The sequence below is a fragment of the Aquarana catesbeiana genome, linkage group LG05 (assembly GCF_042186555.1).
Source record: "Aquarana catesbeiana isolate 2022-GZ linkage group LG05, ASM4218655v1, whole genome shotgun sequence".
Classification (NCBI taxonomy): domain Eukaryota; kingdom Metazoa; phylum Chordata; class Amphibia; order Anura; family Ranidae; genus Aquarana; species Aquarana catesbeiana.
The window spans coordinates 239,608,362-239,633,244 of record NC_133328.1 but is presented as its reverse complement, the minus strand read 5'-3'; the positions used below and the strand labels follow the sequence as shown (position 1 = coordinate 239,633,244).

The 24,883-nt window shown below is 43.4% G+C and overlaps 1 protein-coding gene across 2 annotated transcripts in view; it reads right to left on the bottom strand.

The window, feature by feature from the left end:
- Positions 1 to 24,883, bottom strand: part of ADCY1 (adenylate cyclase 1) — a 525,405-nt gene that overhangs the window by 230,564 nt on the left and 269,958 nt on the right. The window contains exon 6 of one of the 2 annotated variants that reach the window (XM_073630633.1): positions 6,148 to 6,177. The exons of the other annotated variant lie outside the window; for it this stretch is intronic. Coding sequence (XP_073486734.1) covers positions 6,148 to 6,177 — 30 coding nt within the window. The remainder of the gene's footprint in view (positions 1 to 6,147; positions 6,178 to 24,883) is intronic. 2 annotated transcript variants of the gene reach the window in all.

The following is a 24,883-nucleotide window of genomic DNA, read 5'->3' as shown; positions in this document are numbered from 1 at the left end:
AAGAAACATTTCAAATTCATTAAGCATTCTTTTAGGGGCACATTCAAACCCTTCTGGTAAGACTGAACTAACCATATCACTTAGAGGTACTTTACACACCATCCCCAATGTTTTCTCCTTTTGTTTTTCCTCCTGCCCCCTCTCTCCACCATTTTGCATTTCCAAACTGCATTCTCTGCATAACCTGGTTTACAAAAGAAGAGTTGTTTTCTAGGAAAATGATTCCAATTTGCATATTATTCACCCCATCTGAAATATCACATAATTCCTTTTCTTGTATATCTCTCTCTAAAGATTGATATCTGTTGCAAGTACAAATGGAGGATTTTGGTTACTCAGATTTCCTCGTTACACGTTAATTTGCTCCTGCCTAAATTGGCTCTAGTGTGTGCACTAGACTAAAAATCCCAAATGTAAGCACACTCTGGTAACACCCATTCAAGTGGCTAATGCAACTCTGGTACTCATTTCAAACATTCAGCCAAAGAATTAAAGTAAGATTTGAAGGTTTAAAGTACCTTCCATCACACTGGCATGACCGCAAGGCATGGTATTGGGACAGTATCTTTACCGAACTGTAAAGCCAGCAGGGTGACATTACTTGTTGATAAAATTAAGGAATTAGATCTGTGTTGTGGATGCAGTTTTAAAGTTTAATTTAGGCTCTGTTAACCTCATTGACATTTTTGCCATGTTCACTGTGCACCTTGGTGTGTCACATCTTTATCAGAGATGCCTCAGAAATTTTGGAATCCTAGCGACTCCCCTGGCCTGCTATGTACTGCATGTTCCTTATAAAACGAGGAGAAAGTGCTGCTTTTCTGCAGGTCTTCTTGTGTCGCAAAGCAAATGCCACATTAATACATAATTTTTCTCTACATGTACAGAATTCCATCTAACAGAAAAGGTTAACCATTAAAACTCAAACCAAAGAACAATATTCAGATCCTACAAGAGGTAGGAAACTTTCAGTGGCACTGGGAAATACTGAAAATTAAAAATTTGCTGCTGCCTGGGAGTATATTGCAACCAGGGATGTGCGGTGAGGTCAGTTGGCTAGTGAGGTACTGGCTAGTATCAGAGCCAGATACACACAGGTTACATATGCCACGAACGTTAGAGCAATAATTCTAGCACTAGACCTCCTCTACAACTCTAAACATGTAGCCTGGAAAACATTTTAAAGCATCACCTATGGAGATTTTAGTACTGAAGTACTGAAGTTTGGCGCCATTCCACAAGTGTGCGCAATTTTAAAGCATGACATGTTAGGTATCTATTTACTCGGCGTAACATCAACTTTCATAGTATACAAAAAAAATCGGGCTAACGTTAGTGTTTTTTTTCTATTCATGGAACTGTTTCTTAAAAAAAAAATGCGTTTGAAAAATTGCTGCATAAATACCGTGTAACATAAAAAGTGGAATCCACTGTGGAGACTACTTTATCTGAAAGCAGATCGCCCGCTGTTTAAAAAGATACCGGGGTTATGGCAGCTATCTGCTGCCATAACCCTGGTATTCAACGTCAAACAACCACGTATAATGACGGCAGGCGGTCCGCAAGTAGTTAAAATCCTTGCAATGTACATAGATCACCCGGAGGGGAAGGTTATTTCTCAACAAAAGTGGAGTTACTCTTTAAACTTGAACTTTAAAATGTCAGTACATTTTACAAAACAAGCAACCATTTATAAAGGACTTCACCATGGTCTTTCATATCCACCAGTGTCACTCATTTGCCATGCCCTATAATATGGTCTGACTTCAATGGTGATATGATGCATCTTCCATCGGGGCATTGAAATATCCATTAGGATTTAGGATCCATCCAGCTTGCCCCCTGATTCCCCCTACTGGCCACCTCTTTAAAAAATATGGCCTTGGTGGCAAAGTAAGCTACAAAGACTTATATTGACTTGTGGTGGAGTACACCTCTCTATGTTTTAAGGCAGTGCTATTGGCCTGCCAATTGGTCCGTCTCATCCCACAACATTTACTGAACTACAAAGAAGCCAGAACAGACACTATTGTTTAAATAGTAGCTTGATTTAAACAATAGATTTAATTAATTGCATTTGTACCTATCTACAGTATTGTGTTTTCTTTACAGCTTTCCTGGAGTTCCTCCTTAAGGTTAGGGTTGTATATTGTCCTGTATTAAATGTATGAGGAACATGAGAATTGGATACTAGCAAGTGGAAGCTAATTATGGGCTTAAGGAAAGGTTATGGCTTATGTATAACAAAATGGAGTATGGCAGGCAAAAGGTTTTCCATAACAACCAATACTTTTTTCCCAAATTTTATTAGGAATGGCAGTTGGAACCTGATTGCTATAGAAAACATAAATATTTTTTGTTTTTTCCACCTTTTATACATATTGTGTCTATTGCCACTATTACAAAGCTTGTATGCCATCTGATACTATAAAATAACACCCTAAAATGTGTTAATTGAATAAGGGTTATTTAAAGAAGCAACTGAAAATATGTCAAGTATGACACAACCCATTGCAAACAATTTAAAAATATACAAATACTCCGCCATGTGCTATGTTTTGTGTATCCATTGCCTTGTAGCTGCTGCTGACTAAGTGCTATATCACTTCTAACAAAATCACAAATTTTGCCACAGCGCATACAGTGTACAACACATTCTCTAACAAACAAAAAACAATGTATGTAGATGTATATAGTGAACAAATAAGTCCAACAAAAAAATTGTGATAAATATTCAAAAGTGATTCATTTTATGAACATCCATCCTCGAATAAAGTACTTGGTGCTCTAAAGTTCATGATAAAATGAAGTGCTTCAAGTAGACCTAACCTGCAGAGTGGCACACACCCCTCTTGTTCCCCTACTCACCAGAAGAAATGGACCCTCGGCTTTTCAGTCTGGGGCTTTGCTTAACTTTGCTTATATCTGGCGGTGGGGGTACCACAGATCTTCTCTTTGCTTTCTATACTCCCAACTTGTGGTTTCTATACAACACTCGTATTTCCACCAGACTCAATAAAGGGAGAGAGTTCTCATAATCTGGTATTTAAGATTTAATAAACGCAACATGCAGTATAAAAATTACACTTACAGAGTCTGACAAAATTGCACTTTGCATAGTAATATGGCTCTTACGGGTTTGCCGCGACTCAGCTTGCGTTCCACAGGTGGCGGAAGTAACCTTGAGCAGCCGCCAGCAGTACAAAGGTGCTGGACCCTTCCAGCACATGAAGGGTCCAGCATGTTTGTACTGCTAGCTGCTGCTCAGTTACTTCCGCCACCCTATTACTACGCAAAGCGCAAATTTGTCTAAGACTATTTAAGTGTAATTTTTATATGTTGGGTTTTTTAAATATCAAATACTACACTATGGGAATTATCTCCTTTTATTGAGCCTGGTGGAAATATGAGGTTTATATAGAACCAGTTCAGAGTATAGAAAGCAAAGAGAAGATCTTTGGTACCCCCACCGCCAGATATAATTGAAGTTTGACCACCAGACTGAAAAGCTGAGGGTCCATTTCTTCTGGTGAGTAGGGGAACAAGAGGGGTATGTGCCACACTGCACGTTATGTCTACATGGAGCACTTCAGCACTTTTATCGTGAACTTTTGAGCACCGAGCACTTTATTGGAGAATGAATGACCATAAAATGGATCACTTTTAAATATTTATCACAATTTTTTTGTTGGACTTATTTGTTCGCTATATAAATCTATATACATTGTTTTTGGTTTGTTAGAGAATGTGTTGTACACTGTATGCACTGTGGCAAACAATTACTTTCCTGGGGGGGGTTACTTGAGGAGGGCAACAAGGGCCAGGTAGCTAAGAAGACAGGGGAAAACTAGTAAAAAAAAAGGAAAGTTTAAAAATAATTTTGAAGCCTTTTAATGACACTAAAAAGCAAATGTAATTCTTCCACTTGTTAAAGCTTTGCCAGAATTGCAAATGCCCTGGAAATGCCTTGGAAAATATAGCACTAACAACAAACATGTGTGGCCTTATTTGTCTTTAGGAGGGAAGACTTTATTATAAAGTCTCTGTTTAGGATGCCAAAGCCCAGTCTATACATTCAAATATTCTGCTGGTCTGTCCATAGTAAACTAAAATCCATTTGCTATGGGAAACACTTTATACTGTCTGTTCAATTAAAACAGTATTACTGTTTAAGTTATTGTGTAAAGACACATTTTTCCAGCAGATGATTTGGTAATAACCTGTGTGTACAAAATATTTCTAAAAGGTTACAAAATTACTATAACACAATAGTAAAATAGTAAAGTAATATTTTACAGAAATAAAAATAATAGCCATATGATAGACACAGACAGCATAGTAACTGTTGATGGTGGCACTTGTGAAACACATACATACAACAATAAATACTAAAATATGGTTTATACCTGAGATGCAAGAAATATATATTTACGTGCATTGATCCAATGCACGTTATTAAGGGATGATTAATGTCCTCTCTTGCATAAAAAAACAATTTTATAATTATAAATTACTTAATTCATGATTGCCTGCTCCTTTAGAAATACTTAAATTGTAGAGGAATCGAGGGCCTTAAATTAAAGCTGTAACCTTGACTGTAGAAGACCTGTTGTTTTAATGGCAATATTATTATTTGTATGATTACATAATTATGCGTACAATGGCAATGCTGTCATTCATGCTTAAAGGGACTGAGAAGCTTTTGGTGACCCCTGTTCTCAGTGGGTCAGCAGGAGTCACTTGAGTTTTTCCATGTCCAGTAATTATATGTATAGGCAGCGGAACCTCCTTCTTGCTCCCTATAGCTTAACCACAGGTGCTAAGACTTGACAGGACTATCCTTGTTTTAATGGTTATTTCTGGTCTTTTATTTCACAAATTTTCAAGGCAGATGCTTTAAATTAATATAACAATTGTAATAAATACATCTTGTGATTAGAAACAGCAGTTCATTTCAACGTTGCTGAACTCCAGGCAAACACCTAAATAAAAACTCAAAAAGACATATGCAAGCTATTTTGTGCCAAAAGATTTTGTTAATTCTGTTAGACCAGTCTTGTAATCTAGTCACTTCTTCCAGATAGCACAGTGCCCTTGTTTTTTCTCTAAGTAATGCAGCTTGGTCAACAACCTTCCCCAGCCTCCTCGTTAAACAAAGAATGGGTATTATCACACTAATGAGGTCATCTCTATGCCTCCTCTTCCTGACAGCAATTGCATAGTGTTAGATCATTGGTAATGTAAGGCTTCATTGCTCACATTGATTCCTGTCTGACTTTTTACTGTACAGGGCATTAAAGAAAACCTAATATAAATGAAGACTGAGGGACTCCAACTAGCTATATTTAAAATGAAGCTGATAGTCTGCGCTCAGAGCATATATTGGTGCGTATGCACGTGCTTTATGCAACCTCAGGTGCATAACTGTTACATCTTCTAATTGATGTATATGGACAGCTGATGTGAGCCCTGGGAAAGCGCTTATGTAAGCTTTGGATGCTGTATGGCCCCTTTATGGCCATGTGCATAAACCCTAAATGGTAATCATTTATTATAGGCCTGGAGTTTAATTTTAAAGTAATTCTGTAATGAAAAAATACAGAAAACACTGAACAAAGGTATTGTCTCAATATCTGACAATTTGGACCACTGCTGATGAACTGCTAGGGCCAAGGGGGGGTGGCAAAGGAATAACTGCCCTTTGTTAGGAAATGGAAAACCACTTTGCATCTTACATCTCAGGTTGATACCATACTCACTGTATTGCTAAGCTGCATCTCCATCATATACATTTATAAAGGAGAGTGCATAGCAAAGCACTAATTTAACTAATGAATATCCAAAGCCAGCACAGTATTTTTCCATACACTGGTATTACTAGTTGAATTTGTCAATAGTATATCATTGAATTGGTGTGTATGTATGTAAATGGCTTGTTACAGTATAACGAGCATACGTTAGTCAGTGTATGAAAAAAATATCTTTTAAATATATGAACATGCATAGCCTATAACTAAGAACTAAAAGAACTGCAGAACATTAAACAACTAGAAGAAATATACTACATCACAAATGAATTATAAGCAGGACTAGCACACACTATTACAAAACATGGAATTTAATGAAACAATGGATTTAGGTACTGACACATTCAGGTCCAGAACGCGAGGCTTGAATCTGGATCAGGACACAAGTAGACATAAAAAAAAGAAAATTAGTATGCACATATATGAGCTACAGTAAAAAATAACGAGAGAACAGATGGTCAACAAGTTCCTCGTAACAAAAGTAAAAACACAATGACACACAATATTACAGAAACATCAGTAGACTGGACCAGCCAAAGCACACAAGAGACAACAAAATTTCCAAACAACAATTCAATAACCTTATTACTGTATAAACTGAATGTGGTTCTATGCAAGGGTGTTGCTAGCTAGCCCCTGGCATCCAAGGTGCAAGACCATTACTGTTGGGTGCCCTAAGTCTGGAACCTCCATCTTACATTGCTACATATCAGGACTACCAAACATGGTTAGTTCCCAAAACCAGCACTAGAAGTATCACCACATCTTTTCAGTAGAACTCTCTGCTCTTTGACCTATGAGAGATGGGGGAACAAGCATAGGAGGAAGTGCTGGCCAGGAGGTGGGTGTTGGGTGTTTGTGCTTTTGTGTTTAAAATATAATCTGTACACATGTTGGTGATGTCATACGGAAAAAGGAACGTAGCTCCATATATGGTGGGATTGTGACATTATCTGCCCCTTCTGGTCGCAGATTTTCCAAATCTACGCAGAGGTTTATGATAAGCCTCTCACCTCTTCCCCCTCCATAACTTTATTGTCTAATCTCCCCGGCATGATTAAATCCCAAAAGTCCAGCTTATTAAAATTCTTCCTTTCTGCAGCTAGACAATTGATTTCCAAGTATTGGAAGAGTACTGCTACCCCAGCCCTATCTTCCTGGGTGAACAAAATATTATGTTTATGGAAGAGATGCGAGCCAAGGAGCTCGATAAGTGGGAGAAATTTAAAAATACTTGGTATATATGGATGCATTAAGCCTCCTCGGATAAACTGAGGAATAGAGTCAGTCAATAGATCTTCTTCTCTCCCTCTTGTACTTTATTTTTTCATTTTACTCCCAAAGTGAACTCGTGTCCGATACTTTTTTGTTTTCCTCTTCTATGATTTTTCTTTCTCCCTCATTCTGTTCGCTATACTTTCCGCCTTTTTCTTTTTTGACTGCTGATTCATGCCATGAATAATATGATTCACACAATTAATGGTTACCAAACATTGTTTTTTTGGTATACATCTATATTAGTTTTAGGGAAATATCTTTCTCCACATTTTATATGTCTATCTTTACACATGGTACAGAGTTTCCCTCAACTTATGTTTTTTTGTACCATTGTACTCATAATGAGTGACTGTCATTTTCTAATTTTGTTAAAAAAACTCTCTCTCTCTCGATATCTCTATCTATCTATCTATCTATCTATCTATCTATCTATCTATCTATCTATCTATCTATCTATCTATCTATCTATCTATCGAGAGAGAAAGAGAGAGAGAGAGAGAGAGAGAGAGAGAGAGAGAGAGAGATCTATATATATATTCAACCTTAAAAAATAATCTGTATAAATGTGAAACTTTTCACTTGTTTCTCCTTGAATTGTGTGCAGTTTGTTCTAGTTACAGGTATCTGCTTACTTTTTTTTCTGAACCTTTATCTTAATGTTCTAGTTCCAAAAATGGGATATAGGATCATTATAAGTTCCGTTATTTATTTTTTTGGTTGTCTGTATTTTCATGTACATTATAATGGTGGGAAAAAGATGTTTATATTACTACTAGTTGCATGCATTTCATGCAGCGGTCATGATTGACACTTGTATTGAAGGTCTTGTTACTTGCAGGAGGCTGGGCGTCCACAGATAAGAAGTGTGCCTACTGCAATGCCCTTTTATTTACATTCAGAGGCACACAGTGGGTAGGGGACAAGGGGAAAGGTAAAGAGCAGCACAGTTTGTCACCAAGCACCAGAGGTAAATGCAGATGGAAAACAAAAAGTTATACTGGGGTTCTACTTTAGGAAATACAGCTAGGTCACATTCTGTGCCTTGCCTGTGAGTAAATATGAAGGAGAAACAGCACATCGATGAGCTCATCCCTCTGGTTACTCTGCACTCTTTTCCTGCCAGAATGTTTACTGTTACATCATGTGCATCCTACACACCCAATTGGCACCTAGTGCTGCCTCTCTACTTTAGAGATAATTATTATAGCTTGATACAAAGTCAGATTCATTCATTTACACTTGTTGCATTTAAAAATATCTTTTTTTAAAATGAATAACTGCATTAATTGGTGCTTTTTATATTGCCCGGAGGACAGCTGTAATTCTGTAAAGCAGTGTTACCGCCTGTCTCTGCCTTTTTTGAAATTATCAACACTCCCCCTTGATACTACCAACTGTGGAAGGGAGTTGCTCAATCCTACTGCTGTAAAAATAAAGAACCACTTATGCAGTTTAAAGTTAAAGAGGAGCTCCATTCTCCTTCGGAAAAAATACTGTAGATGCTGATTTTTAATATTAGAGCACTTACCTGTCCAGGAATCCAACGTCCTCACCCGAGCCGATTTTTCAATTGGCTATCGGATGCTGGCACTGTCATCTAGACTTGCGGCTTTACAGCCAGTTTCCTGCTGCGCATCTGTGAAGCACCCTGCGTTTTGTGAATGGGCCGGCTGTGGGGGAAGGAGGAGGAGGCCAAACTTCCGGCAAACTGAGCTGGAAGAGGGAGCGGTTTTTCAAACCAAGTACCCTCTCCTCCCCCCCAAACAGTGTCAAATGTGGCAGTGGAGGGAGGGGAGATGGATGACAAGCGGAGCTTCCCCTTTTGGGTGAAACGGTTCATGTTCAACTTCACTGAGTGACCATGTGTCTTCTTAACAGGCCTAAGATTGAATAGTTTATTCCCTATTCCCTACACTACACTACAATCACCATTTAGATACTTGTATATTGCTATGATATCTCCTGTTTATAGAGGAGATATGCTGCATACTTTGATGTCTGCTTTTCCCTGGATTACACGGTTTTCTCCCACCTGACCTGACCTTTGCCTGTCCTTGGAATACATTATTGTCTGATATGTCCTAAATTCTGATATTTGTTTAGGCTAAGTACATTTTCTGAACGTTCAGTAGATACCGGTTAATCTTGTTACAATTCAACAGATTTATAGAAGAAGCAATTTATTAAAGCTGGCCCTGCTTCAATAGGAGATGCATTGTTTCAATAGCGGTGGCCGCTTCAGATTTCTTACTGGTCACTTCTGCAGGTAGTCCTGAGCAGCCGGCTACATGGGCTTCGGGTCACACAGACCAGTGTTAAAACCCAGTCTAGTTCTTGATTTGATGTCACTCATTGATTTTTTTTTTTTAATGTATTTGCTTTTGGCAGTCCCAGGTAACTTCTGTGCTTACACATAACTCCACCCCCCCACCCCCCCCGTACAACCTAGTTGTGGTTAGACATTGTCACGGAACGCCCCACACTCCGCTTGAGTGCTTCCGTCATATACCGCTTCCTAAGTTCTGGAACACGAGTCCAATGGATCTGGCTATAGGAACCCCAAGAACTAGACAACACCAGTCTTGGAGTACATCAGAACTGCCTTTTATTTTGAGATTTCACAGACCTTTATACAGCAGGGATGTCTCAAAGCTAACCTAATTAACATGAGCTAATTTACTACAAGAGGTACCCAGACCAGATGACAGACTTGTAGGCACCGAGCTCTCTCAATTAACATAAACAACAATGGGTGAAAAGACTCTTAGAGCCACACTAAACACATTATAGCAGAATTGATGACATTAGCATTTAACAGTACGAGTCACCATTCTAATATGGCATATAAAGGGTTCCAGAGTCTGTGTGTTTTGGGGGGACATGGAGCTGAATCCATAGTAACATCAACCCCAGGGTCCCCAGGTATACAGCTCACAGAGAGCACCATTCCTCCAAATGCTAGGGCCCATAATCGGTGGGCAACAGGCTTGCATACAGTCCTCTCCAACAGCCTCTGTTCTGGCTCTGTCTATGACATTTCTCCCCTTTCGGCAGGAGACTAACACAGGAGGAGACCCCAGACGGGTTGACTCCGAAGTTAGTCCATAGTTCCAGTCCTCTACTGCCTGTACCCACACCGTACCCCAAATAAATGATTCCAAACAGAGTATCACTCACCCAGCCAACCTCTCTGTCATGCTGTTGGGGATCGGGGCCCACTGCCCAGCATCCCTGGGGTATACAGGTGGAGACTGAAGTCCCATCCACCTTCACAGGAAATCCATCCTCTGTTAGTTGAGGGCAGAGTCCACCAGTCCTCGGCCCTGTTGCCAGCCCTTCTGCTGGAAACTCCACACCATCTGTTCCGGCTAACTGTTGGAGAGGGAGGCCGACTGCCCCGCCTCCCTGGAACTCTGTAGTTGTTGCTGGTGCTGGGCAGAGGTTGGTAGCACTCTGCCCTGTTGCCAGCACTTCTGCGGGGGACTCCGCATCCTCTGCTCCAGCTAACTGTTGGGGCAGGCAGCTGGCTTCCTCCCCTCCCAAACTGTATAGCTGCCATTGGGGAGGTGAGCCGGCTGCTTCCTTTTCCATTCCCTCATCTGGCTGCTGGGACGACATGTCGATGGTACTGTCTCCCAGGTACACGGATCTTTGCTGGGGAGGAAAGCCCACTTCCTCCACCCTGGCCAACTGTTGGGGAGGGACAACACACACCTCCTCTCCCTTCTCCCCCTGTATCTGCTGCTGGGAAGTGATTGCCATCTTCTCACCCTGAGCCTCCACAATTGCTGCAGGTGTGGGGCAGAGGTGTTGGACCCTCTGTCCGGTTGCCAGCACTTCTGCTGGGGGTTTGCTAGGTGGTTCCTCCTCTACAGAAATGTCTATTAAATCCCCAGTCTCTGGAAGTGGTAAAAGTGTGGGACAGAGGTCTTGGACCCTCTGTTCAGTTACCAGATCTTCAGCTGGAGAAGTTTGTTTTAACTCCATAGATGCTGCTGGCAGAAAATCACATGTCCCTGTCAGTGTTGTGGGAGAAAGGCCGACTACCTCTTCTCTCAGGAAGGCCGAAGCCACTGTTGGTGCTGGGCAGAACACAGTGAACTTTGGCCCTGATAGCAGCTCTTCTGCTGGAGGCTCATCAGGTTGTTCTTCCTCAGCAGAAAAGTCTATCAAATCCCATGTCTCTGCAACCGATGTCTGGGAATAGAGGTTCACCATCTCCTGTCCATGGAACCCAGAAGATGTTATCATTTCTGGACAGAGGTTAGCAGAGCTCTGCCCTGTTGTCAGCACTTCAGGTTTGGGGACGGCAATCTCTGGATTTTCCACTGCCGATTCTCTGGCATGCTGCTGAACTTGTTCTAGCAGTTTCCTGTATGCCCTTTCCAGATGCTGTTCCTTCCTTAGCAAATGGTCCAGATCAGGTTTGAGCTCTGAGACCCCTGCAAGACCGAGCATAGACTCTCTATAGTCTCTCATGTCCTCAAGGTCAGGTTCCCCCTCATCGCCAAACATAAAAAGATCTGTAAGGTTCTCCCACAGCAATCCAGGGCCGCCAAAGTCATATCCCTCCGGAGAGCATTCTGTTGTCTCCCCTAAATATCCCTCCTCTGCGTGCCATTGCAGAGCCCGATAACGATTGTCCAGCTCTATCTCCTGCTGGACCAACCTGTCCAACTCAGTCACCCATTGCTCCTGGGGCTGCTCTCCCAGGAATGCCATCCGCAATGCCCGTTGGTCACTGGCCCGTTGCTCTTGGGTTGGAAAGCACTTGCCCTGTTTTATACCAGCGAGACGGAGGGCTGCATTCCAGAGCTCCACCCGAATCAGCTGCCTGAGCTCCAGGTATTCATCCTCAGACACAGTCCTGGTATACGTTGAAAGGATGATCCGCAGCAGCCCCGGGAATTCTGATGCCAGGTCCATATCTCCGCTGGGGTGACTGAAGTCTGCTATGCTGATCTTGGATCCAGTTGGAGGTTTGGATGTCCCAGACTTCAGACTTCAGGAAGCTTTCCCGCTGCTTGCCACCAATGTCACGGAACGCCCCACACTCCGCTTGAGTGCTTCCGTCATATACCGCTTCCTAAGTTCTGGAACACGAGTCCAATGGATCTGGCTATAGGAACCCCAAGAACTAGACAACACCAGTCTTGGAGTACATCAGAACTGCCTTTTATTTTGAGATTTCACAGACCTTTATACAGCAGGGATGTCTCAAAGCTAACCTAATTAACATGAGCTAATTTACTACAAGAGGTACCCAGACCAGATGACAGACTTGTAGGCACCGAGCTCTCTCAATTAACATAAACAACAATGGGTGAAAAGACTCTTAGAGCCACACTAAACACATTATAGCAGAATTGATGACATTAGCATTTAACAGTACGAGTCACCATTCTAATATGGCATATAAAGGGTTCCAGAGTCTGTGTGTTTTGGGGGGACATGGAGCTGAATCCATAGTAACATCAACCCCAGGGTCCCCAGGTATACAGCTCACAGAGAGCACCATTCCTCCAAATGCTAGGGCCCATAATCGGTGGGCAACAGGCTTGCATACAGTCCTCTCCAACAGCCTCTGTTCTGGCTCTGTCTATGACAGACATATTTTTTATATATTGCACAATTTATTATTTACAATATTGTATTTTAGTTTATGTTATTTGTTTTCATTTCCAGCAGCTCTGGGTACTTTGCTGCTCTCCCTGTTGACAGCAGTGGTAATCAGTGTTTGAGAGGGTGTGTACCAGCTCCCTGGTACCTGCCTCTTCCTGATCATATAAATGCTGCTGGGCAGCCCATTTGTAGACAAGCTGAAGAAGCAGGGTTTTGTTTGGCTGTACTTCTCCTGTGGATCACAGGAGTGTAGTTCGTTCTGCACTCCTGTGACCATTTTTCAGCAAACAGCGAGCTGAATCCCGATGTAGGTTGACATCACAGTGTCAGACCAGGCCTGGGCAAGATCGCGACAACGGAGTTGGGATCCTCCCACATGCCTGGACCAGCACCCAGCTCAGCATCTTAGCGAGCCCCTGAACTGGCCACTCCCACCGCCTTCACAGCCCAGTGTTCCAGTGAGCATGGGGGGGCAGTTTTCAGTGTTTGATCGCTTGATCAGATTGCTGCTGCATCCACCTAGGTAAGTATGATTTAAAAAAAAACAAAAAAAAACCCATACATCTTTTACATTGTTTCACATTATATCATACAGGTTTATATTGTTTTACATCCTCCACACTGTGAACTTACATCTAGTTCATAATATATATTCTGGTCATTCTTTGCATTAGACCATTGGGGGCGGTTTAACACCAAAGGATTGGTGCACTATGATTATTCTGGGTGTTCACACCTTTGCTCTTTTCTTGCCCCATTTACCCTTGTGCACTGTGGTAAATATATGCATTTTGGGACAGTGTTGTGTTGTTTATTTTGAATGTCACTTCCAGACACCTTCCTAAACGACATTCTTTGTTCTGCCAATAAGTGTAGCATGCACAATTTTTGGTATCATGTGGTAATAGGCAGCCCTATAATCCATTCAAATGCACAGCAACAGGCCTTCAGGGAATATATTTTTTTCATTTAGCATAGTACTGATTAACTTAACATAGTGAAAAAGATGATGGTGTCAACATTGAATAACCTATCATGCAAGAGGAAAATTAATTTCTTTTTGCTTGCACATGATAGGCTGAGTGAAGGAAACATATCACACTTGTACTAAGCTTAGTAAATACGCACTTTGCACATACACTGTACAAATCAATATTCATTTTCATAGATGAACAGTAATGCCTTTGGTACATTACCCCATTGTGTCCACCACTAAGTCATCATAACCACATGACTGACAGTCAGACACAACACAATAAACATTACTACAAAGAATAGATGAAGCTCAAATGTTTCTTGCTTACCCTCACTATTTTCACCCTTAGGTTTGTCATATATGTACTGTCATCGCTACCACTGCCTCAAACATTTTCATTGCGTTAAGAGATGTCATTGGATTGTGATTTCATAATACAGCAGTCACTGTGACACTTCTTTTTGAAAACGGACCATTTTTAAAATAACTGTATACCAAATGTGACAGAAATAAATGTGTCATATCAAAACCTTTTTTAATAGAGTGGGGAAGAGGTAGAATCCCTGTCTGATTTATTCTATTATATGTTTGCATTGCCTTTGCACACTGTTTTATGATTTGCAAATCAGATTGAGAGGTAGCTGCTTTATTGGAGATATTATTGTGTGCACACTGAGGAGTATTTTCATTTTTCTTTAATAATTCAAGAATTTAATTATCCTTTTTTATTGGGAAAACAAAGCACACATATATTCAAGAGAATTTAAAAAAATGGTTAAAACACAGATTAATTTATTATTACTTTTCAATAAAAAATGTTTGGGGTTAATTTAGGGTTTAATGCCGCGTACACACGAGCGGACTTTCTATCCTACTTGGTCCGGCACACTTTCCGACGGACTTTGTCCGCCAGGTGCGCCGGACTTTAAAACGAACGGACTTGCCCACACACGCCGGGATTTTCCGGCGGGCTAAGTCCGCCCGTCTTTCCGACGGACTTTCGCCGGAGTTCCGGCGGACTTTCAGAATGAACGGACTTGCCCACACACGGACAAGTCCGTTCATTTTGAACGTGACTCAGGTGCGACGGGACTAGAAAAGGATGTCAATCTTGCCGCTTTTATCGGCTAGATTGACACCTTGCGAGCCCCGTCGCGGGGCATACCAGGCCCTTAGGTCTGGTATGGATTATAAAGGGGAACCCCGCTACGCCGAAAAAACGGCGTGGGCCCCCCCCTAAAATCCATACCAGACCCCGATCCGAGCACGCAGCCTGGCCGGTCAGGAAAGGGGGTGGGGACGAGCGAGCGCCCCCCCCCCTCCTGAACCGTACCAGGCCGCATGCCCTCAACATGGGGGGTGGGTGCTTTGGGGGAGGGGGGCGCCCTGCGCCCCCCCCCCCCCAAAGCACCTTGTCCCCATGTTGATGAGGACAAGGGCCTCTTCCCGACAACCCTGGCCGTTGGTTGTCGGGGTCTGCGGGCGGGGGCTTATCGGAATCTGGGAGCCCCCTTTAATAAGGGGGCCCCCAGATCCCGGCCCCCCACCCTATGTAAATGAGTATGGGGTACATGGTACCCCTACCCATTTACCTAGGAAAAAATTGTAAGTAATAAAACACACTAGACAGGTTTTTAAAATATTTTATTAAACAGCTCCGGGGGGGGGATCTTCCTCCGGCTTCGGGGGTCTTCTTCCGGCTTCGGGGGTCCCTCCGCTTCATCTTCTCCCGGCGTCCGGTTGGTTCTTCTCCGCTCTCCGGCCTCTTCTCCCGGTGTCGCAGGTCTTCGGCCGGCCCCTCCGCTCTCTTCATGTAGCTCTATTGCGAGCGGAGGTCCGGACTTCTGGGCTTCTTGGCTTCTTGGCTTCTTGGCTTCTCTTCTCTTCCCCCAGATGTTGACACGACGCTCTCTCCGGCTGGACTGGTTTCTGAGGGCTGCGTTGTGACTTATATAGGCGGAGACCCCGCCCCCATATGATGTCACAGTCCCTGGGCATGCTGGGACTGTGACGTTTTAGGGGGCGTGGTCGACCACGCCCCCTAAAACGTCACAGTCCCAGCATGCCCAGGGACTGTGACATCATATGGGGGCGGGGTCTCCGCCTATATAAGTCACAACGCAGCCCTCAGAAACCAGTCCAGCCGGAGAGAGCGTCGTGTCAACATCTGGGGGAAGAGAAGAGAAGCCAAGAAGCCAAGAAGCCAAGAAGCCCAGAAGTCCGGACCTCCGCTCGCAATAGAGCTACATGAAGAGAGCGGAGGGGCCGGCCGAAGACCTGCGACACCGGGAGAAGAGGCCGGAGAGCGGAGAAGAACCAACCGGACGCCGGGAGAAGATGAAGCGGAGGGACCCCCGAAGCCGGAAGAAGACCCCCGAAGCCGGAGGAAGATCCCCCCCCCGGAGCTGTTTAATAAAATATTTTAAAAACCTGTCTAGTGTGTTTTATTACTTACAATTTTTTCCTAGGTAAATGGGTAGGGGTACCATGTACCCCATACTCATTTACATAGGGTGGGGGGCCGGGATCTGGGGGCCCCCTTATTAAAGGGGGCTCCCAGATTCCGATAAGCCCCCGCCCGCAGACCCCGACAACCAACGGCCAGGGTTGTCGGGAAGAGGCCCTTGTCCTCATCAACATGGGGACAAGGTGCTTTGGGGGGGGGGGGCGCAGGGCGCCCCCCTCCCCCAAAGCACCCACCCCCCATGTTGAGGGCATGCGGCCTGGTACGGTTCAGGAGGGGGGGGGGGGCGCTCGCTCGTCCCCACCCCCTTTCCTGACCGGCCAGGCTGCGTGCTCGGATCGGGGTCTGGTATGGATTTTAGGGGGGGCCCCACGCCGTTTTTTCGGCGTAGCGGGGTTCCCCTTTATAATCCATACCAGACCTAAGGGCCTGGTATGCCCCGCGCTCGCCGCAATAGGAAGATTTGTTTTTCCTATTGCAGCGAGCGCGAGATGCAATACCATTCCCTCGTGTCGTATTTGGTCCGTCGGACCAGCCTACACACGAGCGGGCTTTCTGTCGGACCAGCACACACACGAGCGGACTTTCCGCCCGAAACTGAGTCCGACGGAAAGATTTGAAACTTTCTTCAAATCTAGGTCCGGCGGGCTTTTGGGAAGAAGTCCGCCGGAAAAGTCCGCCGCCGCCCACACACGGGCGGATTGTCCGGCACACTCTGGTCCGCCGGACCAAGTATGCCGGAAAGTCCGACCGTGTGTACGCGGCATAAGTTTGTTTAACCATCCAAATGGCAAGAATGTCAAAATTTCTTAATTATCTTACTCTGAAATTGTTATTTGCAATTGTGCTACAAAATCTAAAATGATCTAATAAACAATTGTAGCTGCTGTAGCCTAACTTATGATACTCTATTGAAGGTGGTAAGTGAGAATCCTGACTAATTGAAAAAAACCCGGGTAACACTGTAGAACTGTAAAAGAATGTAAAATCCACTCTCAGTGTAAATAAGGAAAAATAGCAGCCACTTAGCAAACCGTGATACCAGTTAGTAAATTATAAAGGAAAAAAAGCAGCGCTCCAAATAGTGCAACAATATGCAACATTCAGTTGTACATAAAAAGTGAAAAAGTGTCCATGTGCAAAATAGAACTGAATCTTAATAATGCAACACAAACGATCAAAAACAGTCCATAAGTGCAAAACAATCCAATGAAGGAATGATCCATGCAGAGTAAAAGTAAAGGGATCCGTCACCAGCAGCACCCTCACCCCCCCTTACCAGTTGTCCAGGACCATAAAATTATACTGTAATAGTCAAACAGGCAGCGGAAAGTTTATCCAGGAGGGTAACCGTCATATGGATTACAGATCGTATGGGGAGACTCACAATGATAAAAAAAGAAAAACTCCCATAGTGAAGCCCATCATAATATATACAACAGATTTTAAAAGATGGCTATAATTACCTTCATACAAAACATAAAAGGTATTTGTTTGTAAAACAGAAGAGCAGCAGACTGTAGGCTTCAAACACTACCGCTGGTAAGCGATCGGGCGTGCGTGATGTCGTCACTGGCCACTCCCTGATGCAGTTCGTCATTTACAAGACATCTTTGGAGAATGGGCCGAGTGACGACCATCACGCATTGAGGAATATATATAGTGCCCATGCCTGCTCTGAAAAATGATTAATTACAAGTGAGTGCACCTGAAACAAATAGGATATGCCCCACTGAAAGGCTAATGAAAGCACTTACAAAACAGAAAAAAAAAAAAACACAAAATGACACACTGACAGTAGCGGCATCTTGTGGAGTAAAAATGGGACTAGATAGAAGGGAAAAACCTTTATGGTTTGGACTTTAGAGGCAATTTAAACCACATGAGATATATAAAAGTATAAACTTTATTGGTGCAATACAATAAAATGAGTTTGCAAAAAGCAAACACACGAAGCTTAAAAACATGTATTTACATATGTGTAAAATGTAGACAACATGGGCACAATACTAAAAAAGTAAATTGTTACACCATGTATGAGTGAGCCCTTGTGCGTCAACGTGTTTCGCTAGTTCGCTTCATCAGGACACATGCAGGGGTAGTCTGAGAGGAACAGGGCTCACTGTATTGAAACAAAAACAAATCATATTTCCATACAATATGTTATCACATATATAAAATAAGACCCATTAGACTCATAGGCAGTATATTCAACTGGATATATATTCACCTTGTCTGCACCAAGATACACATGCATATAGAAAAGAATTTCCCTAGGCAGACATCTGGGCAAAAGGACAAACCGGATGGTCTGGTTCCAACATATATTAACCACTTCAGCCCCAGAAGAATTGGCTCCTTAATGACCAGAGCACTTTTTACAATTTGGCACTGCGCTGTTTTAACTGTTTATTGCACGGTCACGCAATGCTGTACCCAAACAAAATTTGCATGCTTTTTTCCCACAAATAGAGCTTTCTTTTGATGGTATTTGATTGCCTCTGCAATTTTTATTTTTTGCGATATAAACGGAAAAAGACAGAAAATTTTGAAAAAATAATATATTTTCTATTTTGTTATAAAAAAAAAATCTAAGAAACTCAATTTTAGTCATACGTTTAGGCCAAAATGTATTCAGCCACATGCCTTTGGTAAAAAACTCCCCCAAATGACCAAATTTTGGAAAGTAGACACCCCAAGCTTTTTGCTGAGAGGCATGTGGAGTCCACGGAATAGTTTATATTTTGCCACAACTTTTCTTTTTTGCACAAAGTTGTCACTAAATGAAATATTGCTACAACATGCCATAGGCATATGTAAAATTACACCCCAAAATACATTCTGCTGCTTCTCCTGAGTACGAGGATACCACATGTGTGAGACTTTTTGGGAGACTAGCCGTGTACAGGACCCCGAACACCAAGCACCGCCTTTAGGCTTTCTAAGGGCGTAAAATTGTGATTTTACTTCCTCACTACCTGTCACAGTTTCGGAGGCCCTGAAATGTCAAGATAGCACAACCCCCCCCCCCCCCAAATGACCCAATTTTGGAAAGAAGACACTTCAAGCTATTTGCTGAGAGGCATGTTGAGTCCATGGAATATTTTATATTTTGCCACAAGTTTCGTAAAAATTTATTATTTTTTTTTTTTTTACACAGTTGTCACTAAATAATATATTGTTCAAACATGGCATGGTTATATGTGGAATTACACCCCAAAATACATTCTGCTGCTTCTCCTGAGTACGGGGATATCACATGTGTGGGACGTTTTGGCAGTCTAACCGCATACAGGACCCCGAAAACCTATCACCGCCTTTAGGCTTTCTAAGGGCGTAAATTTTTTATTTCACTCCTCACTGCCTATCATAGTTTCGGAGGCCATGAAATGCCAAGATAGCACAAAATCCCCCCAAATGACCCCATTTTGGAAAGTAGACACCCCAAGCTATTTGCTGAGAGGCATGTTGACTATTTTGCAGATATCGCTTTTTGTCACAGTTTTGAACATTTAAAAAAGTAAAAATAAAAATTTCCTTTTCTTTCTTCATTTTCAAAAACAAATGAGAGCTGCAAAATACTCACCATGCCTTTTAGCAAATACCTTGGGGTGTCTACTTTCCAAAATGGGTTCATTTGGGGGGGGGGGGGGTTGTGCTATCTTGACATTTCAGGGCTTCCGTAACTGTGATAGGTAGTGAGGAGTAAATTCTTAGAAAGCCTGAAGGCGGTGATTGGTTTTTGGGGTCCTGTACATGGCTAGGCCATGTCATTGTAGTAATATGCCCAAACCATTGTGACTGATATGCTTTGATATGCTCTGCTATTTCAGTATACAAGCATAGCTTAAATTTGCAACTATAACAGAATGCTTAGGAAGATGCGTGCACAAGCACTGTACTCCATATATACATCATTGTGGGTTGGTAGGCCATGAGACAGGATGTATGACTTATGACTCATAACCAGACAGCATGTTGACCCGTGTTAACTCATGATGAGGTATCTTGGAGGGTCACTGACTTGTATAATCATATAACTATATATTCTATACAAATACATCATTTAATAACCACCCCCCCCTCCCCTCTTTCTATTGGTATGTTGAACCATATATAAGCTGTAACACACCTAATAAAGGCAGACATTTTACAAATGCATAACTTGCTTCTCGTTTTCATGGTGTTTCCAGATATCTGAGGGCACTGTTGGTGTACCTAATAGACTGGTGGTCCTCCAGAATACCTACTATTTCTGTCAGGGACGTGCCAGTGCCTTTCAGGGGAATATGCGTGCGCATATGCGGGTCTGTCCAGAGTAACACAGCAGAATTCTCCCACTGGTGTGCACCAGCGCGCTCCCGTGCGCGTTAGCGCTGTTTGGCACCAAGGTGCCTTTAAAAGTGTGACAGCTGCACTCATGTGGTACTGTTCAACTGCAGCTCCGTACCTGTGTTCCTGTATCTGCCTGCTGATTGTTATTACTGTTATCGACCCGGCTACGTCTGACTCTTCTGCTATCTCCAATCCGACCCAGCCTGCCTGACTCTGCTATCTTCTTGTGACCTGTTGCCGAACTCCTGCTTGCCTGACTACTCTGTGATTATCCATTTGCATCATCTGCCTGATCTCCTGCCAATCCGGACTGTCTGACTCTGCCTTTTGCCTGTGCCTTGTATTGCTGCATTCCGGCATTCTCATCCAGGTGTTGCTGCTTCTATACCTCCTACCTGTCAGCCTGCTGATCCTCTTCTGCCTGCCAGCATCTACAGCTCAGCCATCCCTGAAGGATCTCTACTCAGCCTTCTGTGCCGGCCTCTGCAAAACCTTCACCAGGCACTCCTACCCACTGTGCTCACGAGACCACTGTTCCCACTCCAGTGGCTCCTGAACCAGCATTGTAAGAGGGGTCTTCTCCTACCAGTCGGGCTCAACTACCAGGTACCTAACAATTTCCTTTCAAATGAGAGCTCGTGTCCGGGTAAGACAACCATCTGCGGTGGGATGGACCTTTGTCTATTTTGACAAATTCAAATTTTGCATTTAAAGAGAAAGGAAGGACGGACCATGCCTTAATAGACGCAGTGTAACATTGTAGGGTCTTTGGGAGACCCGAGTCTTTATTTAAGACTCAGTTCATTATCCTTTTGGGAAGGGTATTTAGGTAACCAACAGCGCCTGCTAAATCTTTGCTTCTCTTTCTGTTGCATAGAAGTAATAACATAACTTGAGATTGCTAATTGGTATTGGTGGATTACTTGTTCTAGCAGCTTGGGGTTTCTATAATATTATGCCCAGGTTGGCTTTAAGCATTTTGGGAACGCTGTTGAAGCGTTTTGAGAACGCTGTGGAAAAGTGTACATGCCCATTGGAAGCTTGGCACTCGTGGGAATCAAGGTGATCGAACAGGTAGGTAGGAATTTTAGTTAGAAATAGGGACAAAGTAAATTAGAAATTTCCCTTGCTTATATCCAAATATCGTGAGAGTGGTGAGTACTTTTGTATGTATGTTCATATAATCTGCTACATTGTCTTTAAAGAATGAAAGAAGGTATGGGGAAAATTCTAATGTGTGTATGTCATTACTTAAGGTGTTAAAAAGAAATTAAGAAATGTTGTTGCTGTGGTGCATACAGGAGAAAGGGGTTTTGGCTATGCGATTTAAATTTGGAACGGATATTTATATTTTTGCTGAGTGTCAACAAATATCTTAAGAGAATAAAATAGACATACAGTGTATAAAGAGAATAAATATTAAACGGACAGTCAGTACAGTAAGAGTACAATAGTATATGAGGTCTCCTTTTTACTAATATTTGTTTATAGAATTGTAATTATAAGTGCTTAATTTGTTTGCAAGATGTGTAATTGTTTGAAGTACATGTTTAAATACATGTTTAACATGTTTGATGACACTTTGAAGGTAAAAAGAATAGTATTTTGAAGGTTGCAAAAGAATGTGTTAGATGGGCTGGGGGGTTGTGTAAAGAGAGGGAATGTTTTGATGCAAACACCCTACAGGTAAGGATTAAGTAAGTGAGTTTAAAGGTGTTGTTAATGGAAACATCCTACAGTAGGTGACAGCCTTATTGTGTCAATCTCGCCGCTGTTATCGGCGAGATTTGACACCTGCGAGCCCCAAGCTGGCTTGCTGATCGGGAAAGGAAAACAGTTTTTTCCTTTTGTGATGAGCGACAGGCAGTGCTGACAGCTGTCTGGTATGAATCAAGAGGGGGAACGCCGCGCCAAATTTTAAATAAAAAAACGGCGTGGGTTCCCCCCCAGGGGCATACCAGGCCCTTAGGTCTGGTATGGATTTTAAGGAAACCCCCTACGCCGGTCCCCCCCAAAATCCATACCACACCCTTATCCGAGCACGCAGCCCGGCTGGTCAGGAAAGGGGGTGGGGACGAGCGAGCGCCCCCCCCCCTCCTGAACCGTACCAGGCCGCATGCCCTCAACATGGGGGGGTGGGCGCTTTGGGGCAGGGGGGCGCCCTGTGGGCCTCCCCATCCCAAAGCACCTTGTCCCCATGTTGATGAGGACAAGGGCCTCTTCCCGACAACCAAGGGGGCCCCCAGATCCCGGCCCCCCACCCTATGTGAATGAGTATGGGGTACATGGTACCCCTACCCATTCACCTGGGGGAAAAATGTCAAGAAAAAAATACACTACACAGGTTTTAAAAGTAATTTATTAGGCAGCTCTGGGGGTCTTCTTCCAACTTCGGGGGTCTTCTTCCGACTTCTCCGCTCTCTCCGGCCTCTTCTCCCGCTCTCTGCTTCTTCTCCCGCTCTCCGGCCTCTTCTCCCGGTCTCCGGTTCTTCTGCCGGGCTCCTCTGCTATCTTCTGCCACTCTTTTGCTAGCGGTGGCCAGGTCTTCGCCGTCGTGTTCCTTCTTCTCTTCTTCTGATGTTGAAACGACGCTGTCTCCCGCTGTAATGCTGTGTGAGCTGTGCGCGATGACTTATATAGGTATGGGGTATGGTCGCTGGGTGCTGTTACCCGGTGACCCCGCCCCTTATGATGTCACAGTCCCATCATGCCCCAGGACTGTAACATCATAAGAGGCGTGGGAACCCATGCTGGTTTTTTATTTAAAATTTGGCGCGGCGTTCCCCCTCATTATTCATACCAGACAGCTGTCAGCACTGCCTGTCGCTCATTGCGAAAGGAAAAAATAGTTTTCCTTTCCCGATCAGCGAGCCAGCGCGAGATGCACAGTACCCTGTCGCCGAGAACCAGCATGATGGGATCGCGCTGGAAACACAATCTCGCAGTCAGGTACTGTACATTGTAGAGGGTAAAGCAAGTTAAGTTTTGAAGGGGTAGAGTGAGAGAGGAGTTATTTATTAATGAAAGTATTAAGGTCTTGGGATTGCAGTGGAAAACTTAATAGAACTTATCACTCCTGGGGCCAGGTAGAGCTCACATCTAGAAACTTAGGTACACTGCGTCTGCAGTTAAAGCCATTCAGTTAAATCCATTATCGAAGATGAATTAGTATGCTACCGATATGTACGCCATACATACAGTACATACAGTACATACCAGGGAGGACATACGAAAAATGTCTCTCATGCAACCGGCTCACTGCATTTGGATTGGGAAATTGGGCCACAGCACCGTCTGGAAACAGAAGGGCTGTGATGATCTCTTCCTGGAATTTTAGGAAGGACCCAGTTTGTCCTGCAGCTTTGTATAGCACATAAGCGTTCAGCAGAGCCAACTGGAATAAATTTACAGACACTTTTTTGTACCAGCGTCTGGCCTTACGGGCAATTAAGTATGGTGCCAACATCTGGTCGTTGAGGTCCACCCCTCCCATATTAAGGTTGTAGTCGTGGACACAGAGGGGTTACTCCACAACAGTCGCCGTTGGAATTTGGACTGTCGTATCTGCGTGAAGGGAGGACAGAACGAAAACATTCCATGAATCCCTCCACTTCATTGCGAGCAAATTATTACTTCTCAAGCAGGCTCTCTCCCCCGTCTAAGTCGGGACTCTACAAGCTGTTGGGGGAGGCCCCGGCGATTAGATCGCACAGTGCCACATGAACCAATTCCACAATCAAAAAGGTGACTAAAAAGGGGCTTGCTTGTGTAATAATTGTCCACGTACAAGTGGTACCCCTTTCAGAATAAGGGTGACATCATGTCCCACACAATCTTACCAGCTCTCCCTATGTAGTCTGGGCAGTTCTCCAGCTCCACATGACTATCTCTTCCCTCGTAAACCATAAAACTATATGTATAGCCTTTTCCCCTGTCACAGAGCTTATACATCTTGACCCCATATCTGGCACGCTTGCTGGGAAGATACTGTTTGATAGACAAGCGGCCAGAAAATGTAATCGCGGACTCATCAACGCAGACAACTTGAGCGGGAGTAAACAAGGCTGCAAACTGTTGAAGTGGTTTACGAGGGGCTGAATTTTGTAGAGCCAATCAAATCCAGGGCCACCCCGAGGACAACAGAGTTCATTGTCATTAAAATGCATGAACCGCAAGATCTGCTCGTATCTCCTCCTGGTCATGCAAGCAGAGAACACGGGCATATGATGAATTGGGTCAGTGGACCAATATGACCGCAACTCACCTTTTTTAGTTATGCCCAAGAGGAGGAATAGTATTAAATTCAGAAACCATAATAGGTCTCCAATCTCTGGCAAGGGCCAACTGGGGATTAGCGATGATGAATTGACCAGCATACAAATTGCTTTGGTCCACAATAGA